Here is a 22,388-nt window from a genome sequence, read left to right as displayed (position 1 = left end):
GGAGTTCTTGTCTCAAAAAGAGATTACAGCTTGTCAGTCAACCCTTTTCCATTTAAACTAATCTGGAATGGGACTTTGGTTGCTGGTCATTACAGAAGCAGCTGGAAGGTGTGTGTATTTCTGGCAAAATGTGTTTGTGTTCCAGCAAAAGCCTCCCGTTGCTGTTTGTGCTCAACCCATCTGTCTGTGACGGCTTCCAAGGCCACCCAATTGCTGTTTCTTTCACTGGCTTCAGTTTGTGACACCGTGTGCTGAACTTGTGCCCAGTGTTTTGTGAGGCAGCCTGTTGCTGTGAAAAAGGGAAGGCAATGTTTGTGGTTTCCCCACAAGCTCCATTTCCAAGCCATGTTCACAGGACAGTGATGCTGTTGGAGAATATAATCTCTTTCTTCCCTTTATGCTGCCTCTCTCTCACACAAACTCAGCAAAGGTTTTTAACTAAATGGGAGATGTCAGTTCATTACAGCTTCATTAAGGGAAAAAGGAGGACAAAGCTTTAACAATACAGTGCAGGAATATAAAAGACGTGGTAGTTTTATAATGACATTTTATTCAGAAAACAGTCTGTATAAAAATATTTACAAATACTTTGAATTTCTAAGTTGAAATAAAATGCTATTTATATGCCCAAATCTAGATTTTCTTTCTTCTTCCAATATGCTTTTGCCTTCCTTTTCTGCACTCTTCTCCCAGCAAAGGCAATGATCAAACACCTTCTGCATGAGCAATACCAAACACAGACTGCAGTGTGGCATAGCAGGAGAGGTTGGCAGATGCTGTTTCAGCACAAATTTGATTGCTATGCAGGGAGAGAGGGTCCCCCCTCTTTGCCAGCCCTTGAGCAGGAGGCTGGCAGCAATTCTGCCAGCCCAGAATTGCTCAGGGGATCTTGCAGCTGGGTCAGTCTGGTCTTGAGCCTCTCCAGTGTGTCAAACTTTGCTTCCAAAATGTGACATCTATTTAGAGTACAGTACCAACATCATGGGGTTCCATGCACTTCTTGTCTCTCTAGTGAGCCACAATGCTGTTAGATGTGTGTCCTATGGTTTCTCAGAACCCTGGTTTGTATACAAGTGTGCTTACATGATGCTGCTCACCATTACCTACAGATGCTGTTTGAAACAAACATTCCCTTGTAGCCATCACTGTGGAATAAAGCTAAACCATATAAAAATTTGTTTGGCATGTCACTTTGAAAAGAGCCTTGGAATACTACTCTCTGGATTGCAATATAGATACTATTTACAAAATGTAATTCCGTCATTTTTCTTTCAGTTTAAAGCCTAAACAGGTAATAAAAAGATATTTAATATTTCCAGAAAGGACCTGTTTTAAATAAAAGGTTCAAGGTTACAGAATATGATACCAGTGCTTAGTTGTGATGCAGCTTGTAATAAATTAATGAGTGCGCTGAATAACCCCAAAAGTTTTGAACAGTGCCCACTTCTGTGATGAGGTGGCAGGTGTTTGAGTTAAGTGCATTACAGGCATACACCACGCACATCAAACACTCTGGTTCTGCAACCGTCCCCACGCGTGACTGGGCAGCCCCAGAGCACCCAGAGCTGCAGGATCCCGTGTGTGCAGAGCTGGGTGACCTCTGTGAGGGGCACAGACAGCACTGAAGACCTGAGGCTGCCCTCTGGTAAGCAATGCCTTCCCTTGGAGAGAGGCAATTCCTGCCCGTGGAGCAGGAGCGCTGGCTAGGAACTGAGGGTGGCGCTGCGTTCCTCCAGCTGCTTCCGTATCTGTGACTGCAACAGAAAGACAGTCCATTACTGCTTGGCTGCGTGCATGTGCAGGTGGGTGAGTACAACCCACCCAATCCCTGGTAGTTTTTAGGAAGTAGTGCTTTCAAGCCTTTACATTGTCTCCTCATTCCTGCCATCATGACCCAGGACACGCAGTGTGGGCTGATGATCTGTATTGTTTACCAAGCACATATAATGACATCCTTAGAGATGGAAGTAATTTTTTCTTACAAATGAGTGTGCCTGTAAAAGTGCATCCCAAAAATGCTGAAGTGGGTTTGCAGAGAGATACATTATGCATGCCCCTGTGCATGGCACTGATGAGGCCACACCTCGACTGCTGTGTCCAGTTTTGGGCCACTCAGTTCAGGAAGGTGCCTGATTCCAGAAAAGGGCAGTGGAGGGGAAGGGGCTAGATCATAAGTCCTATGAGGAGCAGCTGATGGAGCTGGGGGTGTTTAGCCTGGGGAGTTTCTGGGGTGACTTTATGACTCTCTGAAAGGAGGGGGTAGCCAGCTGGGGGTTGGTCTCTTCTCCCAGGCAGACAGTGACAGGATGAGAGGGCATAGCCTCAACCTGTGCCAGGGGAGGTTTAGACTGGACCTCAGGAGGAATTTCTTCACAGAAGGAGTTGTTACATTGGAATGAGCTGCTCAGGAAGGTGGTGGAGTCACCATCCCTGGAGCTGCTTAAGAAAAGACAGGGTGTGGCAGTGACACTCAGTGCCACAGTGCCTAGTTGACAAGGTTGTGACTGATCAAAGGTTGGACTTGAGGAACTCAGAGGTCCTTTCCAACCTAATTGATTCTGTGATTATGTGAAAATGCGTATTCCAATCTAGCTGGCCTGGCAGCCAGAGCAAGTTCTCCCTGGTTGGAGGTGCTGAGAACTTTAGCCCTCGGGTGCCCCAGTCCTGGGGGGCTGTGCTGGCAGTAGCAGCACACATCACCTTACCAGCTTCCACCGCAGGATTTTAATCCACTCGTCAGCTTCTATCCCCGTTTTTGCACACAAGTAGTATGTCCTTAGTGGGAACACTAAACTGCAAGTAAACAAAACTTTCTTAAGTTGCTAGAACAACTGGCAGTTCTCCCCAAAACTGAGCCCAGCTGGCCTGTGCCAGCAGTTGCTGAGACAGAGCAGGACAGGGAGGCTGAGCTCCCCTTCAGCCACCAGGAGGGAGGTTAACCAAGAATGGGTGACAGCCATTTACAGCCCAGGGTCCTTAAGGACAAGGACCCTTCTGAGGATTAGAGATCCACATTTGGGCACAGAACAGGTTACCATGTGACCTGTATCAGTGTCTGACCCCAAGATCCATGAGTCTAGGTGATGATTATAGATGCTTAGAGAATTAGAAATGCTCACTACACATGGGCCCACCCTTTGCCAGGAGTGATTTGGCAAAGCCATGCAGGATTGACAGAGATTGTCTGACAGAAAGAGACTTGTGAGTTAGAGGATGAGCAGGCTCACAACCACCAAAGGACCTTTCAGAAACACACATTGTTTATATTTCAAAATTCCCTTTGAACTTCCCAGCAACATGGAGAAAATCCTGCAACCTACCAGAAACAGTTGACTCTTTCCTGGGAATAGTCAAATTGCACAGCTGAGCATTCAGTTAAGTCAAGTGCTCTAATTGGTTCCGTAGCCTTGAAGAGAAAATGTTTTAAAATGTGGACACATGAAAACAGAAGATAAGGTTATCTCACTTCATCTTTAGTGCATCTAGACTTTTACAGGCATCTCCACAGGTTTTTCCAGGCATAGTTACAATGGCTGTAACACTATAAGCACAAACTAGCAAGCATAACATCAGTGGTATGATACAAAGTGAGCTTAATATGAAAAATGCAGGGCTGTTCATATCTGGACAAGCAACAGAGGAGATCTCTACTGCAGGAATGTTTGAGATACATGGAGGCTGCTGAGGGTTTGGCTGATGCCTTGTAAAGGGACTGACACAGCAGCAAACCTGGTACCACTTTCAGCTAAGGTTTACAGAGACAAAGGCGTGGGTACAGGGCCTATCAGACCAGCCAGCTGTTGGAGATTGAATTAATTCCTAAGTGCCTTAAAAGGATGAAGCTGGGTAAGGACAAGTGTAGAAGTAAAGCCAAAGTAGTGCTTGCAGCAGAAGTGGTAGGTTTGGCTGCTTGAGAAGCATGTACGCACGCTCACGCGCACGCGCACACACACACACACACACGCACACACACACACACACACACACACACACACACACACACACACACACACACACATACACATACACATATATATGTGTATAAAAGTTTCTTTGGACAAGCTCAGGTGCAGAGACTGTGTACAACAGCAACCCATCTCCCTGAGGAGTTTCATTCTCCCTAGGTGTGAGAGCTCTTCCTCCAGTAGTTTCAGCCTCACATTGTTAAGGCCTCAGAAGAGACAGCTTGATTGCTTTCTGCCCAAACACCCTTAGTTGTTTCCATGGTCCTTCATCAGATGTATGGAGGTGCCTGTTGCTTTCTCATCTTCCTTTAATATTTTTGCTGACTCAGTGGCTGTTAGTAATACCCTACATTAGAAGAAAGCCCCTTGGTCTGTGGTGTGATACCAAATGCTATCCCAGGGTTAGCTGCAGGCTGCCCACCTGTAGGTCCCTGCAACCCCACAGCAAAAACAGGAGTGCCAGGAGATGCTGGAGCTGCTGCCTGGAAGGAGATTGTAGTCCTGACAAACAAAGGAGTTCTTCTTGCCTGGTAAGTCACTAATGGAGTGCTGCTCTTTGAAATGCTATCCTGCAAACTTAATTCAAGTTGTTCTGTCTGAAATGAAAACTGGTGGAAAGCCCTGAAAAACCATAACTGTTTAGAAATGGTACTGTTTGGTGAGAGAAGGCTCTTGTGTCTGCTCTTGTGTAAAAATCTGTTAGATGCTTGAAATAGGGCTTGGCAGAGGTGAAGTTTGGATGTGTTTATGAAGGAACCTCAAACAAAGGCATTGTAAGGCCAAAGAAACTCCATCTGTGTTTCTTGTCTTTACTCAGATCAAGATAGAAATGGAGCAGCAAATGTAAGGATGTTGCAGATTAACCTTTGTCAGAAGGAATTTTTAAATGAACATTTTTTCATGTATCCTGTGAGACCACTTGAAGTAAGAGGATGAAATCAAAGAATGCAAAGGATACCACCAGTATTTTTAGAACTATTTTAGCAGCATGCTCTCTGTCAGGTTGTGTCTGAGCTACAAATAAAGGTTGTGTTGTGCTGGTAGCTTAAAATCCACTTAACAAAGCAAAACAAAAATGTATTCTAGGCCAGGTTGGGCAGGGCTTGGAGCAGCCTGGTCTAGTGGAAGGTGTCTCTGCCTGTGGTGGAGAGCTTGGAAGAAGAAGATCTTTAAGGTCCCTTCCAACCAAAACTATTCCCTGATTCTTTGTAAAAAAATCCCTGCAAACTCTATCCAGTAGCTAAGACTGGCAGAGCACAGTAAAACTTAGTTTCTCTTGTTGAAGTCATCAGCAAAACTGACTTTACTTGACAGGTTTGACCCCTCTGACAGTTTGGGAAGTTTTAGCTTGGAAAGCTGTGATACAGATGTGAGAAGCCAGAGAGACAAGGAGGCTGCAGCTGCCTGTGTAGATGTTTAAAAGGTGGAATTGGTGTTTGCTACTTACTGTCTGGTCTTTGAAGTACTTCAGTTCATTCCTATGCAGTGTAAACCACCTTGTTTTCCAGTTCTGAAAGATCAAGAATGAATGGTAACCGTTTTGGGAGAGTTTAGTCTAAAACTTCTTGGGAAAGAAAAGCTTTCAAAGCTGCTGGCTTGCCCTGGTTTACAGCTGTGCTTTGTTGTTGCTCAAAACACAAATTGTTCCTCTCTGCAGGGAAATACAGGTGGAGCAATTTCAGCTCCATGTTGCCTTTAGCTTCTATGGGTGATCACAGGGTGGAAGCAACAAGTAAGAGTTTTCTTACCTTGACTATTTTGCCCTGTTTTATCAAATATCCTTCTTTGGTACCGAGCTGTGAAGTAAGAAAGAAAGAAAGAAAGAAAGAAAGAAAAGAAAGGGATTGTGGTTAGAGGCTGAGCTCTGCTTCCATGTCCCACATACCCCTCCTTTGCCTACATTGGGAAGATGCATCAATTCTTTGGGAAACTCCCCAGAGCCACTTGCCCGCACTTCCATGCTCCCCCTGGGCTGATCCAGCTGTCTTAGGGTGAACATGGAGCAGTGCTGGCTCTGGAGCAGCCCCCAGGCTGTGCCTCCCCCAGGGAGCTCCTGCCCTGTCCCTTCCCAGCCAAACACACCAAAATAGTTCAGTTACACTTCATTTACTGAAGTTGGATGGTTGTCCCTCTGGGTGTTGTGACCAGGAGCACATGGGGTTTAACTGACAGTGGAATTATCCCCAGAAAAGGCTCGTCAAATGCAGCCAGGGGAAAGTGCTGTTTTACTGAGCTGCTCTATTCTCTCAACCAGGCCCACGCTGGACAGGAAAAAACTGTTATGTTCAGTGTGCTTTTAGAAAAATTGGGGTTTGAACTGTTTTTCTGGCATCATGAGTGACACCTGGACCTTATCACTTCTTAGATACTGAAATTCTCTTTAGGGACCTGGCTGTGGGATCTCTGAAAATCAAAATCTTGCCAAGTTACTGCTTGTTCTTGAAAAAATGTTACCTTTTTATTGGTGGTGTGTGGAAGTCAAGCTTCTTTGGAGGTTAAAGTGTAACTTGGTGATGAAGGGTTGGATGTGAGATACATCAGAAGTGGTTCTTCTTGCAACTTCATTAACCCATAGTAACATAATTCTTCCTCTTTCCCCCCCAAAAATAAGTATATAATTAAAATACTTTCTGTGCAGAGCAAACTGTTCTGGAGAAACCACCTGTCTCACTTAGACATGAGCTACAAGGGATTTAGAGACTCCAACTGCTGTTCAAGTGAGTCTCAAATGTCAGAATAGGTGGCCCAAATGTATATGATTTTGTGTGTGTGTGTATGCATTTTTTTTTAAATTCATGATAATTTTAATAATGATAAATTATTCTAAAAGATAACGTGAGAATGAAAATCTTTCACATATTCTTTGTTTGGATAGTCAGACTCACCCAGGTTTTTCCAGGGACAGCGTTGAAGTGACAACAATTATAAAAGCCTTTATTTGTCATGGGCTTGTACTGAGCAAGTCTGTATTTGCTTTGCCTTGTTTGGCAGAGACTTCCTGTATTTACAAACCCCTAGAGGGATTAATAACCAGTCTTACTCCATAGCTCACTCCAGCAATCATGCTAGGCTCAGGCCAGGAGCACCCCTCCCACCAGAACACAACTTACTGAGGGAGCATTTGGGACAAGGTCACTTTCTGTCCTTCCTGTCTGCATTGCAGTGTGAACTCGGACAGACTCATAAATGGAGGGTTCCTCCACTTGCCGTGGGTAGGGATGCTTCAACACAATTAAAGTTCCTGGACAGAAAAGAGCAGGAGTCATCTGGCAAGTCCAACTTAGAAAATAACTTGTCAGTAGCTACATCTCTGAGGAATGGTTTATTTCATCTCCTCCTAAAATTAAAAAGGCAGCTGTGAAAACTGTAAATAGATGGTACCTTTTCAAAACCTTTACCCTTGCAAATGCTTGCATGAAATCTCTTGACTTATTAAATTGCTTTTCTGCCCCAGAGGCTGGCTTGGAGGGTGGGCAGGATGCTAAACTAGACAGGAGGCATAAGAGTCATGGGGTTTACCAACATGCCACTAGCTGGTGCTTAAATCAGCTAATCTGTCAGAGCTCTGGCTACAGACTTCCTAACAGTAAACCCATGTCAACTGTTTTTACCACAGCTCTTCCCAGTTAATCTTTTCATTATAGCCATTCTTCTTTTCCTCCAAGTAAGGTCATGTTTATTGCATGTTCCCTGAAAAAAACTGCATTCTCAATAGTGAATGCATTGTACTTTTCAAAATAGTATTTTTGTACTTTGAGTACAATAGTACTATTGTACTTTTCAAGAACATCCTTGAAATAGTAACTGCTCCACCGTCTAACTCCATTCTTTAAAAATATCACAGCATACCAAATGCTGCTCCATTTGCATTTTATGCTGATATTGCAGCTCTTAAAGAGGAGGGATGCTAGAACTGGAAGCGACTGGAACTTGAAACCTACAGATGTATGAGTAATGTAAAAGTATTCTGTAATGGGAGGGGCTAAAAAGAGAAGTGGAAAAATTGTATTTGAAGTAACCAGCTGAAATCTGTCTGCAGGCACAGGGGGTGTATGCAAATGTGATCTATTCAACTTGCTGTAGGTGGAAAGTCAATATTGGTTTATTTCTATCTGGCCTTGCAGAAAAATCATGCTTTACCATTTAAAATAAAATTGAATCCACCACCATTCCAGAGAAACTACTCCTGAGCTGTTGCACAGAATCAGGGTATCATCATCTGTACCCCATGGATAAAAAGCTCCATTGCAGAAATGGAAGGCTAATATAACATTTTATACAATATTTGTTTTCTCTGTGGATTTTTTTTGCCTCCACAAAGACAATTGTACACAATAATCTGGTAATTATACACAAGATCTAGCAAAAGCTGCACTGTAGCAAGATTATTCTGCCATGTCTGCATCTGCTGATGCTTGGATTGGAGTTGACTCTGATGAGCCTCTGCCTCATTTTTGACAAAACATGGTTATGACCCAGGAGAAATTTGACCCCTGTATCTGAAGGAATATTGCCTGAGTGTTAATTCTCTTTTCCACTATACTGTTTTCCATGGTTTGGTAAGGTGGAAGGTTTCTTGATATGCTATCCAATTTTTTTTTTTTAAATTTTGTAGCACATCTGACTTAGAGGTTTCACAGAGCCAGCAGAATCTGATTAGGAAACCTTAAGGTGGCAAGTGTTAATCTCATCCATAGAGATCAGATAAAACCAAAGTCTTGCTTATTAGTGTCTGTAACACACACAGTGAAGGAGTGAGGAATGGGGAAATACAAGTTTTATGTCATCTGAAATCTTTATGGGGCTAGGCCTGTGGGTGCATGCCTGATTTCCTAGGAAAAATAGCTCACTGGCACAGATCTTACATGTGGGAGCTCTGTGTTTGAACCACTCTTGAAAGCAATTTAAAAAGAGTGTTTTGAAAGATACAAACGCCATATTGAGTGTACAACTGCATTTTTCTTAAGGGAAGAAATTGGCAAAGGAGCCCTTGAATTTAATGTTTGGGTTAGCAGAGTACTGGTGCAAATTTCGTGTGTGACAAGTTACAGTTATTGCATGTGCCAACTATCATTTAACTGGGCTCTTGCATACATAATCAGCACTGCTCTGAGTTATTTGCATACACTTGCCACAGAGGACACTGAAGTTTTGGCATTAACTTGTACTGACGTGTCTTCATCTCTTACACTTGAAGCTAAACATAAAACTGACATTGCCATGATAATACCCAGTTTGTTTCTCCAGGGATTCTAGCCTGATGGTGTTCAATTCTTCTAGGAATCAAGTTTAATATTTTGACCCTTAAATTCAGGCAGCACACTGGTTGTTGGAGAAACTTGTGCTTTTCTCTCTCCTCTGAAAAGCAAGAAAAATCACTGTGATGGTAGATGGCATCAGCATGGTGATGGCATTGCAGGCAGAACAGGAGAGCTGGTTAAAAACACATTCCCTACAGGAAGGAGGAGCACAACACTGTAGGCTCCTTCCTTGGACAAAGAATAGTGAGATAAAACCATTTCAAGTCACTTTTCTATTTATTTTTATTGGGGGATTTCAAGTTCAAAGATGAATATTTATGTCCTCACTAACACTGTGCTTTGGTTTTGCTGGTTTTGAGAATGTTCTAATCCTCCCTGTATTTTGAAATCCTTCTTCCTCTGAGAAACTGAAAGGAGCTCACAGCCCTGGTTAGCAAAAGCCCAATAAGCTTATGTGTGGGTTATCTTCAAAGAACTTGAAAGATTTTTTTGAAGTGGAATTGATTTAGATACAAATACAAATGTGAATTTATGAACACTTCAGCAGAAGATCTATTTGCTAGCACAACAGAAGCTCCTTTTAGTTAGACCTTTGTGAAGCATGGCTACAAATGTGTTCATGCACACAATATGGCTCTCCTTACCTGTTTCACTTCCAATTAAAGGCTGGTTTGCAAAATGCATGACCAATTCCTTCAAGCTAGAAAATTCATTAAATCCAAACTTGAATGAAGTTCCTGTGTGCTCAACATGGAAGTGTTTCACAGAATCTTTACCCCTAAAATAAAAGAGGAAAATTTGTCAAGGCATAAATGCCAAAGGCATTTTGCACATACAATCCTTAAACAGCATCTTTCACTACAGGGCCCCAGGTCACAGGCTGCCAGTCACTGTCATAATAGTAATACTACTGCCATTACTGTCCCTCACTAATACTCAACACAGCTGAAAATCAGATTTTAGTTGCTGACTTACAGACATGAGATGATGAAAGCCTAGAAAGGCCAAGTTGGTTGATTTAACTCTCACATCAAGAAAAAGACACAGAAGAGAGATTTCAAGCCTTCTGCCTAAATCCTTTCACTTATTGGACTTCAGTCTTGAGAGTGTACTCAATATGTGTCTTGCTTTTCAAGTAGCATTCCAATCTCACTGAAAATGTCTTCTGTTTCCCTTTGAAAAATAGGCTGTCTCTGTTTTGCACGCAAACATGTTTAATAACCTAATTTTAAATACCTAGGGCTTTAGCAGTTGTTTGCTTTGTCTCTGTATTTGGATGATTGGTTCCACTAGGATGGGCACTGACAAACATGAACCAGGGTCCTTGTTCTGTAAGGGAAGTAACAGCTTTTGTTTATGAAACCTGATGGCATTTAGAGAAGTGTACAAGGTCTCACTTCCTGGGTAGGCAATTATCTTGACTTCAAAAGACAGTGAAGCATTTATTGCAAGTATTTCTCCAATGAAAAAGATACTTTTGTTAATGTTACTAGCACCCAAAACAAACTGTCTGAGCAAAAACTTACACAGCAAATATACTGGGAAAGTGTAGTGAAGAAAATTAATTATAGCATCTCTTTCATTGTTTATTGCCACTTCCAAAGAAGATTATGGTTTCAAACTGGTATTTAAAGATTTCTCTTCAAACAGTATTTATGATACTGCAGAAAACAGAAGAAGAAGGCCTCTGTGGGCCTCCCACATGTTTTGTGCTACAGTAAGCTGAGGCACAACAAGCCAAGTGCAAATGCTCAATGCCAGGGAAGAGCTGCTGTGACTCTGCTGCAATTACAGGCATTTCTTTCTTTTTGTTTAATTTCTCAAGACAATGTTGCAATGAGAGCAAATTCTACTCTGCTTCCTACTTCCCTTTCAAACTGGCTAATGTAGCTGGGGGAGGGGATTTCAGGGAATAAGTGATCTCTCTTCCTACAGCTGTCAATAAAAACCTCAAGGGATGGCTAAGCATTCTTTCCTTGAAAAACCCCAAACTATAATCATGACCAAAGTTCCTTGTGAGGCTGAGGCAGAAAATGAAGTAAAAGCTACAGAAGATATTTCAGGACAGAAGGAAAATGACAGCTAGAATTGCTGAAGTTATCTTTTCTACAGAAATGTATCAGAACAAAACTGAATTACTTATTCTACTATTAACTTTTAATATTAGTCCAAAAAACTGAAAGAAAACATAACATTAACCAGCAGGAAAATTGAAAAACATTTTAAAATCAAAATCAGTATTCAAAGGAGATGTAACAACAGAAACTAGCAGAACAGAATAAAAGACCAAACTTCAGACTGGGCTATTCAGTTCATATGGTAATGCAGTGAGTAATGCTCCCTACATGAAGAGCTGAACAAGAGATTGGAATGGACCTGAAACAGAGTTTTGTAGGTCTTCTAAGGCTAGAATCTAGTCAAGCAGCAAATTTATTTTCATTAATTAGCACTTCTGTTTCCTATTAAAAGAACTATTTAAATTTGGTTTATTACAATAAGTTGTTTCCTGAATGCCCTTTAAAACTACCTTCAAGATACATATATATATTTTTAATTGGCTGAGGTAGTTACCTCAAATAATGCTTAACATTTTAAAGTAAAAAAAAATATTAACCAGAAAAACAGTGATTCACTTGAAATTACTTTTTTTTAAGGAAAGCTATTGTTTGTAAATGCCACTATTCTTTCTGGCAACACTTGCACTGAATTCAGTCATTGCTAGTCTGAATACTCATTTTGTAACATCACCCGCAGATCTGTTGGGCACCCTTTGTATAAATGGCTGCATAATAATTTCAACAGTGTGTGTATAGACGCAGTTGCTCCTAGATCTTCTATCAGAAGTGGGTCAAAGACCTCACTGTTGCCTTTCCAGGGGAGCAGGGTATGTGCAAATCAGACTTTCCTCAGCTCCCAAGAAACCGCTCTTCCAGATTGTAACTGCCCCTGGTACTGAATATGCAGAAAGCCACAATCTCAAGGGCATATGCTGTGCCCCTGTCAGGGTGGAAATAACCAGCAGCATTACACGGATCAAAGTGACTTTAGAAAGTTACTGTGGTTCAGCTGAGTTGTGGTCACAGATTGTTCAGAGGCTCAGTTTGCAGCAGGAATGAGCTTGCATGCACCAGCTTGAAATTTTGGTCTAGAGGTTGCTTTTATCACACAGTTGCCAGAGATTACAAATATTTTTAGGGCTGGTTACCTCTATCCAGCCAATGTGCAGGGAGTACCTTGTGTGTCTAATGCATGTGCCCTTAGGTTTCCTCAATAAAATGTTGTGGGTTCTCTCGTTCTGGGAGACTCTTTAAATGTGATTCTGTAGTGAAGGAACCAGGCCAGGCTTCCTCTGCTCTGTATTGGTTGTATCCTGAACAGTTGTGTCCTAAATTGCTGTAATTGACTTCAAGGCCCTGGCATTGATCACTCACAAGGTGTTATTCAGTTTAGTCACGCAGACCTGGCTAAGACTGAACCTTAGCATAGAACAGATGAGTAAAACCAGCCAAGCACTGGATCATCCTTCAGAGGTGATGGCTCCTACACAGGGATTCAGAAACTAGTAAGATTAGCACCTGTTAGCACCTGTGTTTGCTGCTGTCCTCATCATAAAACTTTTCTGTTCCCACCAGCTGTTTCTTAAGCTCTTTTAAATGACATGCAGATTTTTATCGTGCAGACTGAAAATTTACAGCCATTCTATAGAATCATGTTTTCTTTATAGTTAATAAGATTAATTCATCATTTGGAAAATTGAGAGCAGTTGTCAAATCCAATCCAATTTTTTTCCTCTAGCAAAATGTCATTCAGTGGGATTACACCAATAGGAATATATTTCAAAATAGTTTAAGCCCTAGGGAAAAAGAAAAACCTGTAACGCATGGGACATTCAAACACGGAAGTAAGTGCAGCATTAGATTAGTTCTCTCTGTCCATAGCCTACCTTACAGAGAGGGAGTACAAATCTTCCCTTTCATTACTCTTCCTCAAAAGATAGCTCCCATCCTGCCCGTTGGAGAGCAGCAGCGCTTCTGCTGCATGTCGGGTGAGATTGTCATGGTACCATCTGGGGAGACACAAGGGGTTAGAGCATCCTTCACTCTGGTGCTGCTTTTTGGAGCAGGGTTAGAAAAAGCAGTGTTAGTTGTAGTCCTTCCTCTACAATTTTGAGTCACCACCCTTCTCACAGGCACTCACAGTTTACACAGATCTGTGCCTCTTGCAGTGGCCACCTTTTGACACAGTCAAAAAACTGTTTTTCCTTAACACAAAGTTGTGTACAAACAGCTGAGTGTTTTCCTGGATGTAAAAACCCTGCAAATTCTGCTTGCATGAGCGACAAATTACCCAGGTCTGTGCTGATAAGGTGAAAGCAGCTTTGAGGGGTATAGAGAATCCTTTGTCTATTTTCAGAAGCTGCACTTCCTGACATATGTATGTTCTTTGGTACACATCCTCTTCTGGGCAAACAGGCAGTGCTTAAACTCCTCATAAATTCTGTATTTCCTTCAATGTGTCTTCACTGCCAAGAACTGCAATTAAACGTGCTTGCCTAAGCTTAGAATTAAAGGGAACAAAATTAACTGACAAAATTTCAGTGAAAATTAAGATATCTTGCCATTGTTGCCTCTTGGCCACCTGTGATCTGAGCAACAAAAGAAAACATCTAAACACTGTTTCAATTTATCTTCAGTGAAAATTAACTTCATTTTTGTATAAAAAGTTTAGAAAGGACTTCACAGGGAGAAAACCCTGCAAAGAAGTCCAGAAAGTGTAGTTTATAGGTTTGTTTCCATTCAGAATGTTCCACAATGGAAACACCCAATTTTTTGCAAGAGACAAGGATCTCACTAGAAATGAGCCTGAGACTGAACACAAAAAGCTGGAGCTGTAAAAGGTTGGAGCTGAAATCCTGCAAGGCACGTGATAATAACCATAGCCATGCACACACACGAGCCTCTGGAGCAGAAAGAAGGATAATACACCCAAGGCTCTGCTGGGAGCAAGCTTCCCTTGTCTGTGTGTGGAGTGGTGCCAGGTCACCCTTCCCTTCCTTTTAAATGCCTGCAGCATTGGGAGCAAAGCCTGTCACTGCTTCAGCCAAAGAAACACAGTTCTACTGAAAGCAGAAGTGCCAGGGCAGCACTTTCCACAACTTGTAACGTGGCAGTCTTAGAAATGAAACCAGGTGTAACTGTATCCTCTTTCTTCTTAGCTGTTCATCCCAAATTTCCACAAACTTGGCACCTCACACAAAGCTTTAACTCTGCATTTGGACAGCTGCCTATTCGAAAGGCCAGCTGGCTGATGAATTGCTTTATGAGAGACTCCAGGCTGTTAACCCAGAGGAAGAGAAGATCCATGTGAAACTCAATACAGGCAGGGCATCGCTGCTTTGGCTCTAGAATATGGTCCATCTACACAGTAGAATAAAATAATGAATATTTAAAGAGTCAAAGTGTCATCCTCTGGAACACCTGTTAGCCAAAATCTGCTTTGGGATTAACTGCCCAAGTAAGGAACAGGCAAAGGTCAGGTCATTCCTGGTGTGGGCAGGATGGTACCAGCATGGCCAGACCTGCAGCTGAGAATGCAGCACTGTGTTTTGGGTGGGATTTCCTAACACTGTTCGGCTCACTTCTGCGCAAAAGAAGCAGATGTTGAGAAAATCTGTGAGTGGTCATTGTCAGGAAGGAGGCAGATTTAGTTTGATGTTGCTCATAACTGTGCTGTTACCTTATTTCCAAAAAACACCCCTTTACTAAACTTTTGAAAGAGAAGTCACTTAAGTTTAAAAAATGTTGTGTTTAAATTCACACTCTCTTTACACATAAAAGACCAGTGACTAATGAAATGTTGTTACTATGTAAAAAAAAAATACATAAACCAACCAGAAACCAACAATAAACCCCTTAATTGGGAAAATAATGTTGTTTGAAAGCACACTTTTAAAACTTTGCTGACAAGGCTGTAGCAGTTTCTTGCCTAAATATGCTGTCTCAGACAAAAATCCCTCAAATGTTACTATGTTCCTCTTCTTCAGCTCAAAAAATAGAAGTGGATGGGAGACAGTAATGCAGATCTTGGTGTCAAAGAGACTGCTACAGGTAGTTTCGGGTGTTTTCTCTTCCTGACTGTGACAGATGGTTTGATCAGGTTACTTTCATATTCCACTGTGAAAATAGTCACACAAACTTTGTTCCAATTGCATAAACACAGGTAAAAAATTAAAATGCTGAAGAAAATTTAGAATTTGCATGACAGACTACCAGGAAGGTAAACAAACACTCACCTATAGAGTCTGCTCTCACAATCAAGCCTGACAGTGCAAGTAGAAATCACCAGGACTAAAAATAAACCCAAACAGTCCTGTGGTCAGGCACTACTAGGTATACTTCAGGTAAATTTAAGTATTTCTCACAGGGAGAATCCTTCTATTTATCTGTCTCAGAAAAAAACTTCTAAGCAGTTCTTTGAAATTAGCAAGCAAATCAAGATGGGATTTATGGCTCATTTAGCAAAGCTGTAAAAGGCAGTCCACCTTCAGCTGAAGTTTAGGGTGTCTTCTGAGTTACACTGGGGCAGGAAACAGTTGACACAAAACACAATACTGTATCTATCTTCATGCTGTCTTAAAAGGAGAATTAAGGAAATTAAAATGCTTTACAAACACCCATCTCATTGAAGCCCCTAGAAAGTCCTTCATAAGGTGAATTGTCTTAACTCTTCAGTTTTGAACAAGCTGGATAAAGTTGGATAACCGGGATGTTTCTGAAGGTCCCTCCAAAAGTCATCTTTAAAAAATGCTTTGTATTCACTACAAAACAAGTCCAAAAATCTGTTCTGTACTTTGACACTTTTCACACTGAAAACCATCAGCAGTGTAAAAATTTCCTGAGGTTCTTGGTTGAGATTTCTCTGAGAAACACAAGAAGAAAGATAGATGAAATTCTTTCCTTGCTTCAAACCCACTTCTTCTGGCTGTCCTTGGCCTTGTACACCCTCCTGATATGTATACATACTTCTGGGAGATTTCTCTTTTCTAATTATTTCATTTCTTCTATTTAAAAACAACAACAAAAAAAGTGTGGTCAATATTTTGGGGTTCCCTTTCTACAATTTGACTAGCAATCTCAGGCTTAGAGTTTATAGCTGCTGTCACTTATCCATTCTTGTTACTTTACCTTCATCCTAAATGACATTAAATCTCTTTATCCCATCCATGTAAGCATGCTTGTGTTGTCAGTGTGTGTGGTTGAATGGCCATGCCATCCTTCCTGCTCTTTGGAATGGCCAGTGAAGGCATCTCTTAAGGTGGGCAGGCACAGCCAGTGAGACCACTTTTGCTACCCTTTGAAAAAGAAACCATTTCCAGACATCAGCCTATTGTTTATGCCACATTGCATTGGTGATGGCATAGAGGAAGGACTTCACTGACAGCTTTTACGGGAAGGAGAAGGAAATGAAACACCCAGTGCCCCATAATGCCCAAACTCATCAGAGCACTCAGCCTTGCCCTGAAGACCTGTCCCTCCAGTCCCATGGGGTTTCCCCATGGAATAAGCTGGTGGCTGCTGGAGTACAAGCCCTGACTGTGCTGGCCAGCTGTGCCTCTGCAGCTGTGCCAATCATCACAGCTCCAGAACAGGATCCACTCATGCTAAAATCTCTTCTTAGGAAGATCTCTCTGTAGTTAATGCAGCAACTAGAGCTACCTACACCATGGTAAAGATCAGGAATGTTACAGCAAAGTCTGGGGTGGGAAACTCTTTGTTCAGGTTAGAACATCATCCTCAAAATGTTCATTCGTTCTTTAACAACCCAAGTTGTTCCAATGAAAAATGTTAATGAAACTTCATTTCTGTGTCCCCTGCAGATGAGTGCCCTTAGGTATGGCATCTGTCATTTATGATAATGGTATTTTCAAAGCAAGCACGTGGATATTTTGCAAAAAAAAAAATCTGCCTGTGTAAATAGGGGCTGCTGAATAAACTTGTAGCTGGCGTCAGGTGGATAAACTTTTTAACAATAACAGAATACACAAGGAACACAAACACTCATCCATCAAACGGTGAATGCTGACTTGCATAATTCTCTTCTGAGCCATTTTAATGTGCAAATTGTGTAACATCCAGTAGAAACACTTGCTTTTCTTCCTCACAAAAATGAAAGATAGTAGCACCAAAAGAGAGCACAGCTGGAAGTTCTGGCTGCTATTTGGTGCAATTGTTTGGAGTGATAACTCTGCAGTATGCCCAGCTACCAGATAAATGCAGTAGGCAGAGGTCACACTTGGTTTTTGTGTCCTTATCAGATATTCTCAGGCAGGTGTAGCCTGGATAGAATTAGAAACTGTGTGCACGTTTGGCTTGCTTTTGTGGAGAAGTCAGGCAATTCAAAGTTCCTTCTGTGAAGCAAGAAGGAGATTCTTGGTGTTCAGCTGGGTGAGCTGTGCTTTCTTCCCAGAAGCTCCCTCCCTGCTGCAGCAGGGGCAACAGTGCTGGTGCCACGTGGTGGGGGGAAAGCACTTTGGCTCTCTGAGCTGCTGAAGCCAAGCAGGAACACAGCAACTCTAATTCATCTCTTGTCCACCTCTGAAAGGTAACAACGACCCAGGTTATTGGGAAGATGAGCCACATGTGCTCCCAGTAGGACTTCACTCCCATAGTGCTCACAGCAGTTATTTACCCTCAGTTGCTTGACTGGATTTTTTTTGTTGTATTTTTTGTGGTCGGTTTTTTGTGGTGGTAGATGTTGGCAAGTTTTATGTTTTGTTGTTCTGGGTTTTTTTAAATTAAATATGTTTTCTACCACGAGGAGTTGAATTTGCTCACACCGTGAAGCTATATTCTAGCCTCAAAGATGTATTCCCACTCTTAGGTTAAAGCAGTAGTCCCCAGCACTGCTCGATGGAGCGCATGGGAAAGCATAGACTTATCTCCTCTGGCTGGATGCAATGCCCTTCACACGCCTGTGCTCCAAAAATGACTGTAAAACTGACTCACTAGTTCTCTATTTTTGGCACTCTGTATTTCAGCAACTTCCAGCTCTTATCTGTCAACTTTAGTAGTTTGGGATTTTAAATTTTTTTTTCCCAATATCACACCCTAGAAGCATTGCCCATCATCTGAAAATTGCAAAAGGGTTCTCTGTACCTCACATCACTAAAAGTGAAATTTTGGCCATGTTTTTAATGGTGCATGAGTTGACAGAGCTCTAGAGAATCTCCAAAAGGGCAAGAATGCCAAGACAGAAGTTACAGATGTCAGGCAACCAAATTGGTATTTATTAGACATCCTTTCAATGTGTAACACTGAAATCCACAAAACTGTGTAAAGTACTTTGCTGGAATACAAGGAGGCCAAGGGGAAAATAATTTTAAAATAGAAATAAGGGGAAATAACGTCACTGTATCTAGTCTTAAGGTTTGTCTTCTAACTGTAGACTTTCACTAGTTCATCTTCTGCTTTTCACTTCCATTTTTGCTCCCCCTTCTTTCAACTGTCTTCATTCTGATTTTCACCCATTGTTTGGCCCAATTTCTAGTCACTTTAATTTTTATCTTCCTTAAATTAGACAATAAAGATAAAAAAATTGTTACGACAATTTACCCTGTTCCAGTCTAACATGTTCCTCAGTTTCACAATTTTATTATCACCTGATCTAGGCCTGTGGCTTAATTTATCTTCTGTTGCTAAAACTAAGCATGGAATGTATTGTCCAGCCTTAAAAATATCATCTGTCATGGTATTGCAGGACCTGAAAGGGCATAAAAGTTCTGCTGCAAGGGGTGACAAAGATTAAGTTTGGACTGTAGAAGGAAAAAAGGCTACAAAAATTTGTTTTCTCTTGCCCTGTGGCTTTCAGTTTTGATTAACAAAGTGTCACCCAGACTAAGCTGTACTGGGATGGGAGCTGTGCTGCCAGAGCTGCCTGTAATTACTGGGATGACGGGATACTCCACATTCTCCCCTCTTGCGCAAATAACTGCTCAGTGGAATTCCCTGCAGTACGTGCTCAGCCACAGGAGCTCCACACTGCTGTTTTCTGGCTGTGCTTCAGTGCTAACAGCAGCAAAGACAACTGGAAAAGGGATTGACTGCAACAATAACCAAAGAGGCCTTCACAGGTGAATCCCATGGTCAGTTTCCTTTTCCTTTTAAGCCAAGGTGCTTATGTCGCTTTTGGCAAACTTCTGTATTCCCTTTTAAACACTTTGGTAGATTTAGGGACAAAGCTAACGGTGAGGCAACAAGTTTTCAAAAACGTGTTCTGCTTTTGATCTTCCTTTTCATTAAGCATTAGGTCCACCTATATACACATCAATACAATGAAGCTGACTGTAATCTGAATTTTCCCTGCATTGCTGACAAGTTTCCATTCTGTTGAGCAGCTGGTCTGGTAAACTACAAGCATATCCTGGTACTCAGCCTTTTCTCTTAAGAGTCAAGTCCTTCCCATTTCACACTTCTTTAAACCTTATCCAACTTCTTTGATTTTTGTACCAGAAAGCAGAAGCTTTAAAATAAACTGCTTCAAATTCCCCCCCAAAGATATGTGAATGTTGAAGCTGCTTCTCATTGGAATGACCATTGTCTCTGTTGGACACACACTCCTCACCTAGGAGGACTAGGTCTCAATTGGGCTGGACACTGCATCAGCTGTCAGGGGAACCCTGCACTGTGAGAGTAGGGGACTAGGTTTAGGTTGGAAAACCCTTGTGATGACTGGAAATTTCATTGTATGGTCTGGAGAGTGATACACCTACTTATCACAGCTGAAAAAGCATTTACATTGAGAGATCTTTCAGATTATGCTACAAGAATGTCTGCTGCATGAGGGCTTCTTTTTGCATCTTTAGGCAAAAAAAAAAAAAAAAAAGTGGCTTCAGTACTAGCTGAAAAGAAAGGGCCTTGTTTAATAGTTTGAAGGGATTCTTTACCTGGCATTGCTTATTCAACTTTAATGCATTTAACTCAACACACTTCCCTGAAGGAGATGCTGAGTGTTCTGTGGAAGGGTGAAAAGTTTAGGTTTTCCATTGAAGTGGAAGTAAAATAAAGAAGGTACAGCTTTAAAAGTGCATATTTGTAGCCTTCTAATTCATACTCTTTCCTTCTTATGGATACCACATGAAGTACCACGTCAAGCTGTATTTCTACAAGACTATGAGGATGAATTCCTTGCTGTCTATAGGCACATGTTTCTGGCATATATTAACTCAGACCACATTGTGGAAGTCAGTAAAAGTCTAGTAATTGGGAGTCATGCTTCCCACAACAGCTGCAACTCATTTTTCTTTCCTTCTTCCCTGTAGACTCTGTTTTAGGATGAGCGTAATACAGATGTAAAGAAAAAGTATTAAATGGCTACTTTGGGTGCCACTGCAAAGGGACTTCACTGAATTTCGTACCTGTTAGGTGCTTCAGCTACCAGGCATTTCATTGAAAGGTTCTTTTAAATATGGGAAAGTAGCATCAGTCTGGAGATAGTGAACCAAATCCGAGTGCAACAAAGTAGCTTGGAATTACGAAGTGAATGAACTGCAAAAATAAGCAATGAATTGGTCCAAATCCACTAATACTTGGGAAGCAAAACACCTGTACTTTTTTCATCAGTTCTTTTTGAATGCAGAGCTGACACCAGAGCCTTTTTGCTTTGTCAGAATGATCACTGGCCTTTCTTCTGCTTTGCATCCCCTTTGCCTTGCTGCCACTGATCCCATCCTGCCTGTGCCCACCCCTGCTGCTCCTCCAGCCCATGTTTCTCCTTGCCCACGGCACTGCTGCTGGTGACAAAGTGACCTAAGCCTTCCTCCTGCAAAAACCAAAACTAACTGGCAGAAAAAATGGGTGAGCCACATAAGACAGGGAACAAGGTCTGTTGCAATCTTCAGCCTTCCCTTTTGCACCTGGGCTTTTGCTTTTTGGTGAGCATGCTGTCCTCCTCGCAGTGGCTGTGACTTGTTCGCTGCTGTCCCTCCTGATGCTCCGGGCACCTTCGGGAATCCTGCTGCCTCCCGGGGCCCAGCAAGGACAGCAGCTCCGCAGACCAGAGCCCAGGCCCAGTTACAAGGAGGCCGCGGAAGGGACGGCACAGGGAGGGCAGGGGTCTGAGGGCAGGTGTGGGTTTGGTGCTCCCTGGAGACGCAGGGAAGTGGCACGGCACACCCTGGGCTTTATCCCATGCGATGGCTTCGAGGCCACAGAGGTTCTCCGAGGGAAGGTGCGCCCCTGCCACCAGCTCCCCAGTGCACTCGAACCGTGTGCCCGCGCTGTCGGTTTTCTGACTATTCTTTATTTCTCCGGGTGCCCTGTGCCAGCCCCTCACCCCCATCCATCACCGGGACGAGGCGCTGGGCACAGCACCGGAGCGCCTGGGCAGCCTCGCTCAGACAGACCCGGTGCCACCTCCCCATCCCTCACTTCTCCAGACACCCAGCAGCCGGAGCCAGCAGCTCCCACCCCTCCGGCCCCTCGGCTGGCCCGGCCCGGCCCGCCCCGGGCTGTCCCCCAGGGCCCCGCGGTGCCCTTACCCGAGCGCCAGCAGCTCCCGCTCCAGCGGCTCCCGCTCCAGCGCGGCGGGACGCGGCTCCCGGCGCTGGGCCATGCTCCGCCGCTGCTCCGCGGCGCTGAGGAAGTGCAGTGCGGGCCGCCACCTCCCCGGGCGGGGCCCGGCCCGGCACGGCCCTCCCCGCCCCGAGCGCCCCGGCCCCACGGTGAGACCCCCGCCCTCGGCAGGAGCTGCCAGAGCCCCCGGCTCCCAGCGGTGCCCGGCGTGGCTCGCATGCTGCTAACACACCTTGGTTTATCGCCAGAATAATTCGTACCTCCAGTTGCTTTAACCTGTCCCTCCCAGAAGTTCGTATTCCAAAGTGTTTCGTTGTCCGTTCGTTTTATTCCTGCCATCAATCCATGAACGCCCCTCTCCTCTTCTGTGTCCGCCGAAGTGCTCAGCGAGGAAATCTGTGGAGGTGAAATTTGTGGATTATTCTGTGAGTGTCAGGTGCCCAGTTCTGTCCCCAGCCAGCCCCCAGAGCCCGGGGAGGCTGTGGTTTACAGCTTTCCATGGCCCTGCCGCTGGATTGCCCGGGAAGGGGGATGCTGCTTGCCCAGGGTCTGCCCCGGCACCCGGACCCGCCGATTTCCGTGGGATCCTCCGT

At 43.2% G+C, this 22,388-nt stretch overlaps 1 protein-coding gene across 1 annotated transcript; it reads right to left on the bottom strand.

Moving 5' to 3' along the window:
- Positions 1-630: 630 nt before the first annotated feature.
- Positions 631-21,846, bottom strand: DAPP1 (dual adaptor of phosphotyrosine and 3-phosphoinositides 1). Its single transcript, XM_030948079.1, has 9 exons — positions 21,762-21,846; positions 13,170-13,292; positions 9,871-10,004; positions 7,076-7,206; positions 5,714-5,761; positions 5,413-5,475; positions 3,321-3,406; positions 2,706-2,793; positions 631-1,754 (listed from the first exon to the last, which is right to left on the bottom strand). The coding sequence occupies exons 1-9, from the start codon at positions 21,833-21,835 to the stop codon at positions 1,704-1,706; spliced, it is 798 nt and encodes a 265-aa protein (XP_030803939.1). The 5' UTR covers positions 21,836-21,846; the 3' UTR covers positions 631-1,703.
- Positions 21,847-22,388: the final 542 nt, after the last annotated feature.

Source organism: Camarhynchus parvulus, chromosome 4 (assembly GCF_901933205.1).
Source record: "Camarhynchus parvulus chromosome 4, STF_HiC, whole genome shotgun sequence".
NCBI classification, from domain to species: Eukaryota; Metazoa; Chordata; class Aves; order Passeriformes; family Thraupidae; genus Camarhynchus; species Camarhynchus parvulus.
This window is presented reverse-complemented; position numbering and strand designations above follow the sequence as displayed.

Excerpts from the sequence above, each read along its gene's own strand:
- DAPP1 (XM_030948079.1), bottom strand. The coding sequence starts at position 21,835 with ATGGCCCAGCGCCGGGAGCCGCGTCCCGCCGCGCTGGAGCGGGAGCCG. Across the intron at positions 5,762-7,075 it reads TTGTCCCAAATGCTCCCTCA|CTCGGTACCAAAGAAGGATA; the intron begins GTAAGTTGTGTT and ends CTTACTTCACAG. Across the intron at positions 5,476-5,713 it reads AACAGGGCAAAATAGTCAAG|AACTGGAAAACAAGGTGGTT; the intron begins GTAAGAAAACTC and ends TTGATCTTTCAG.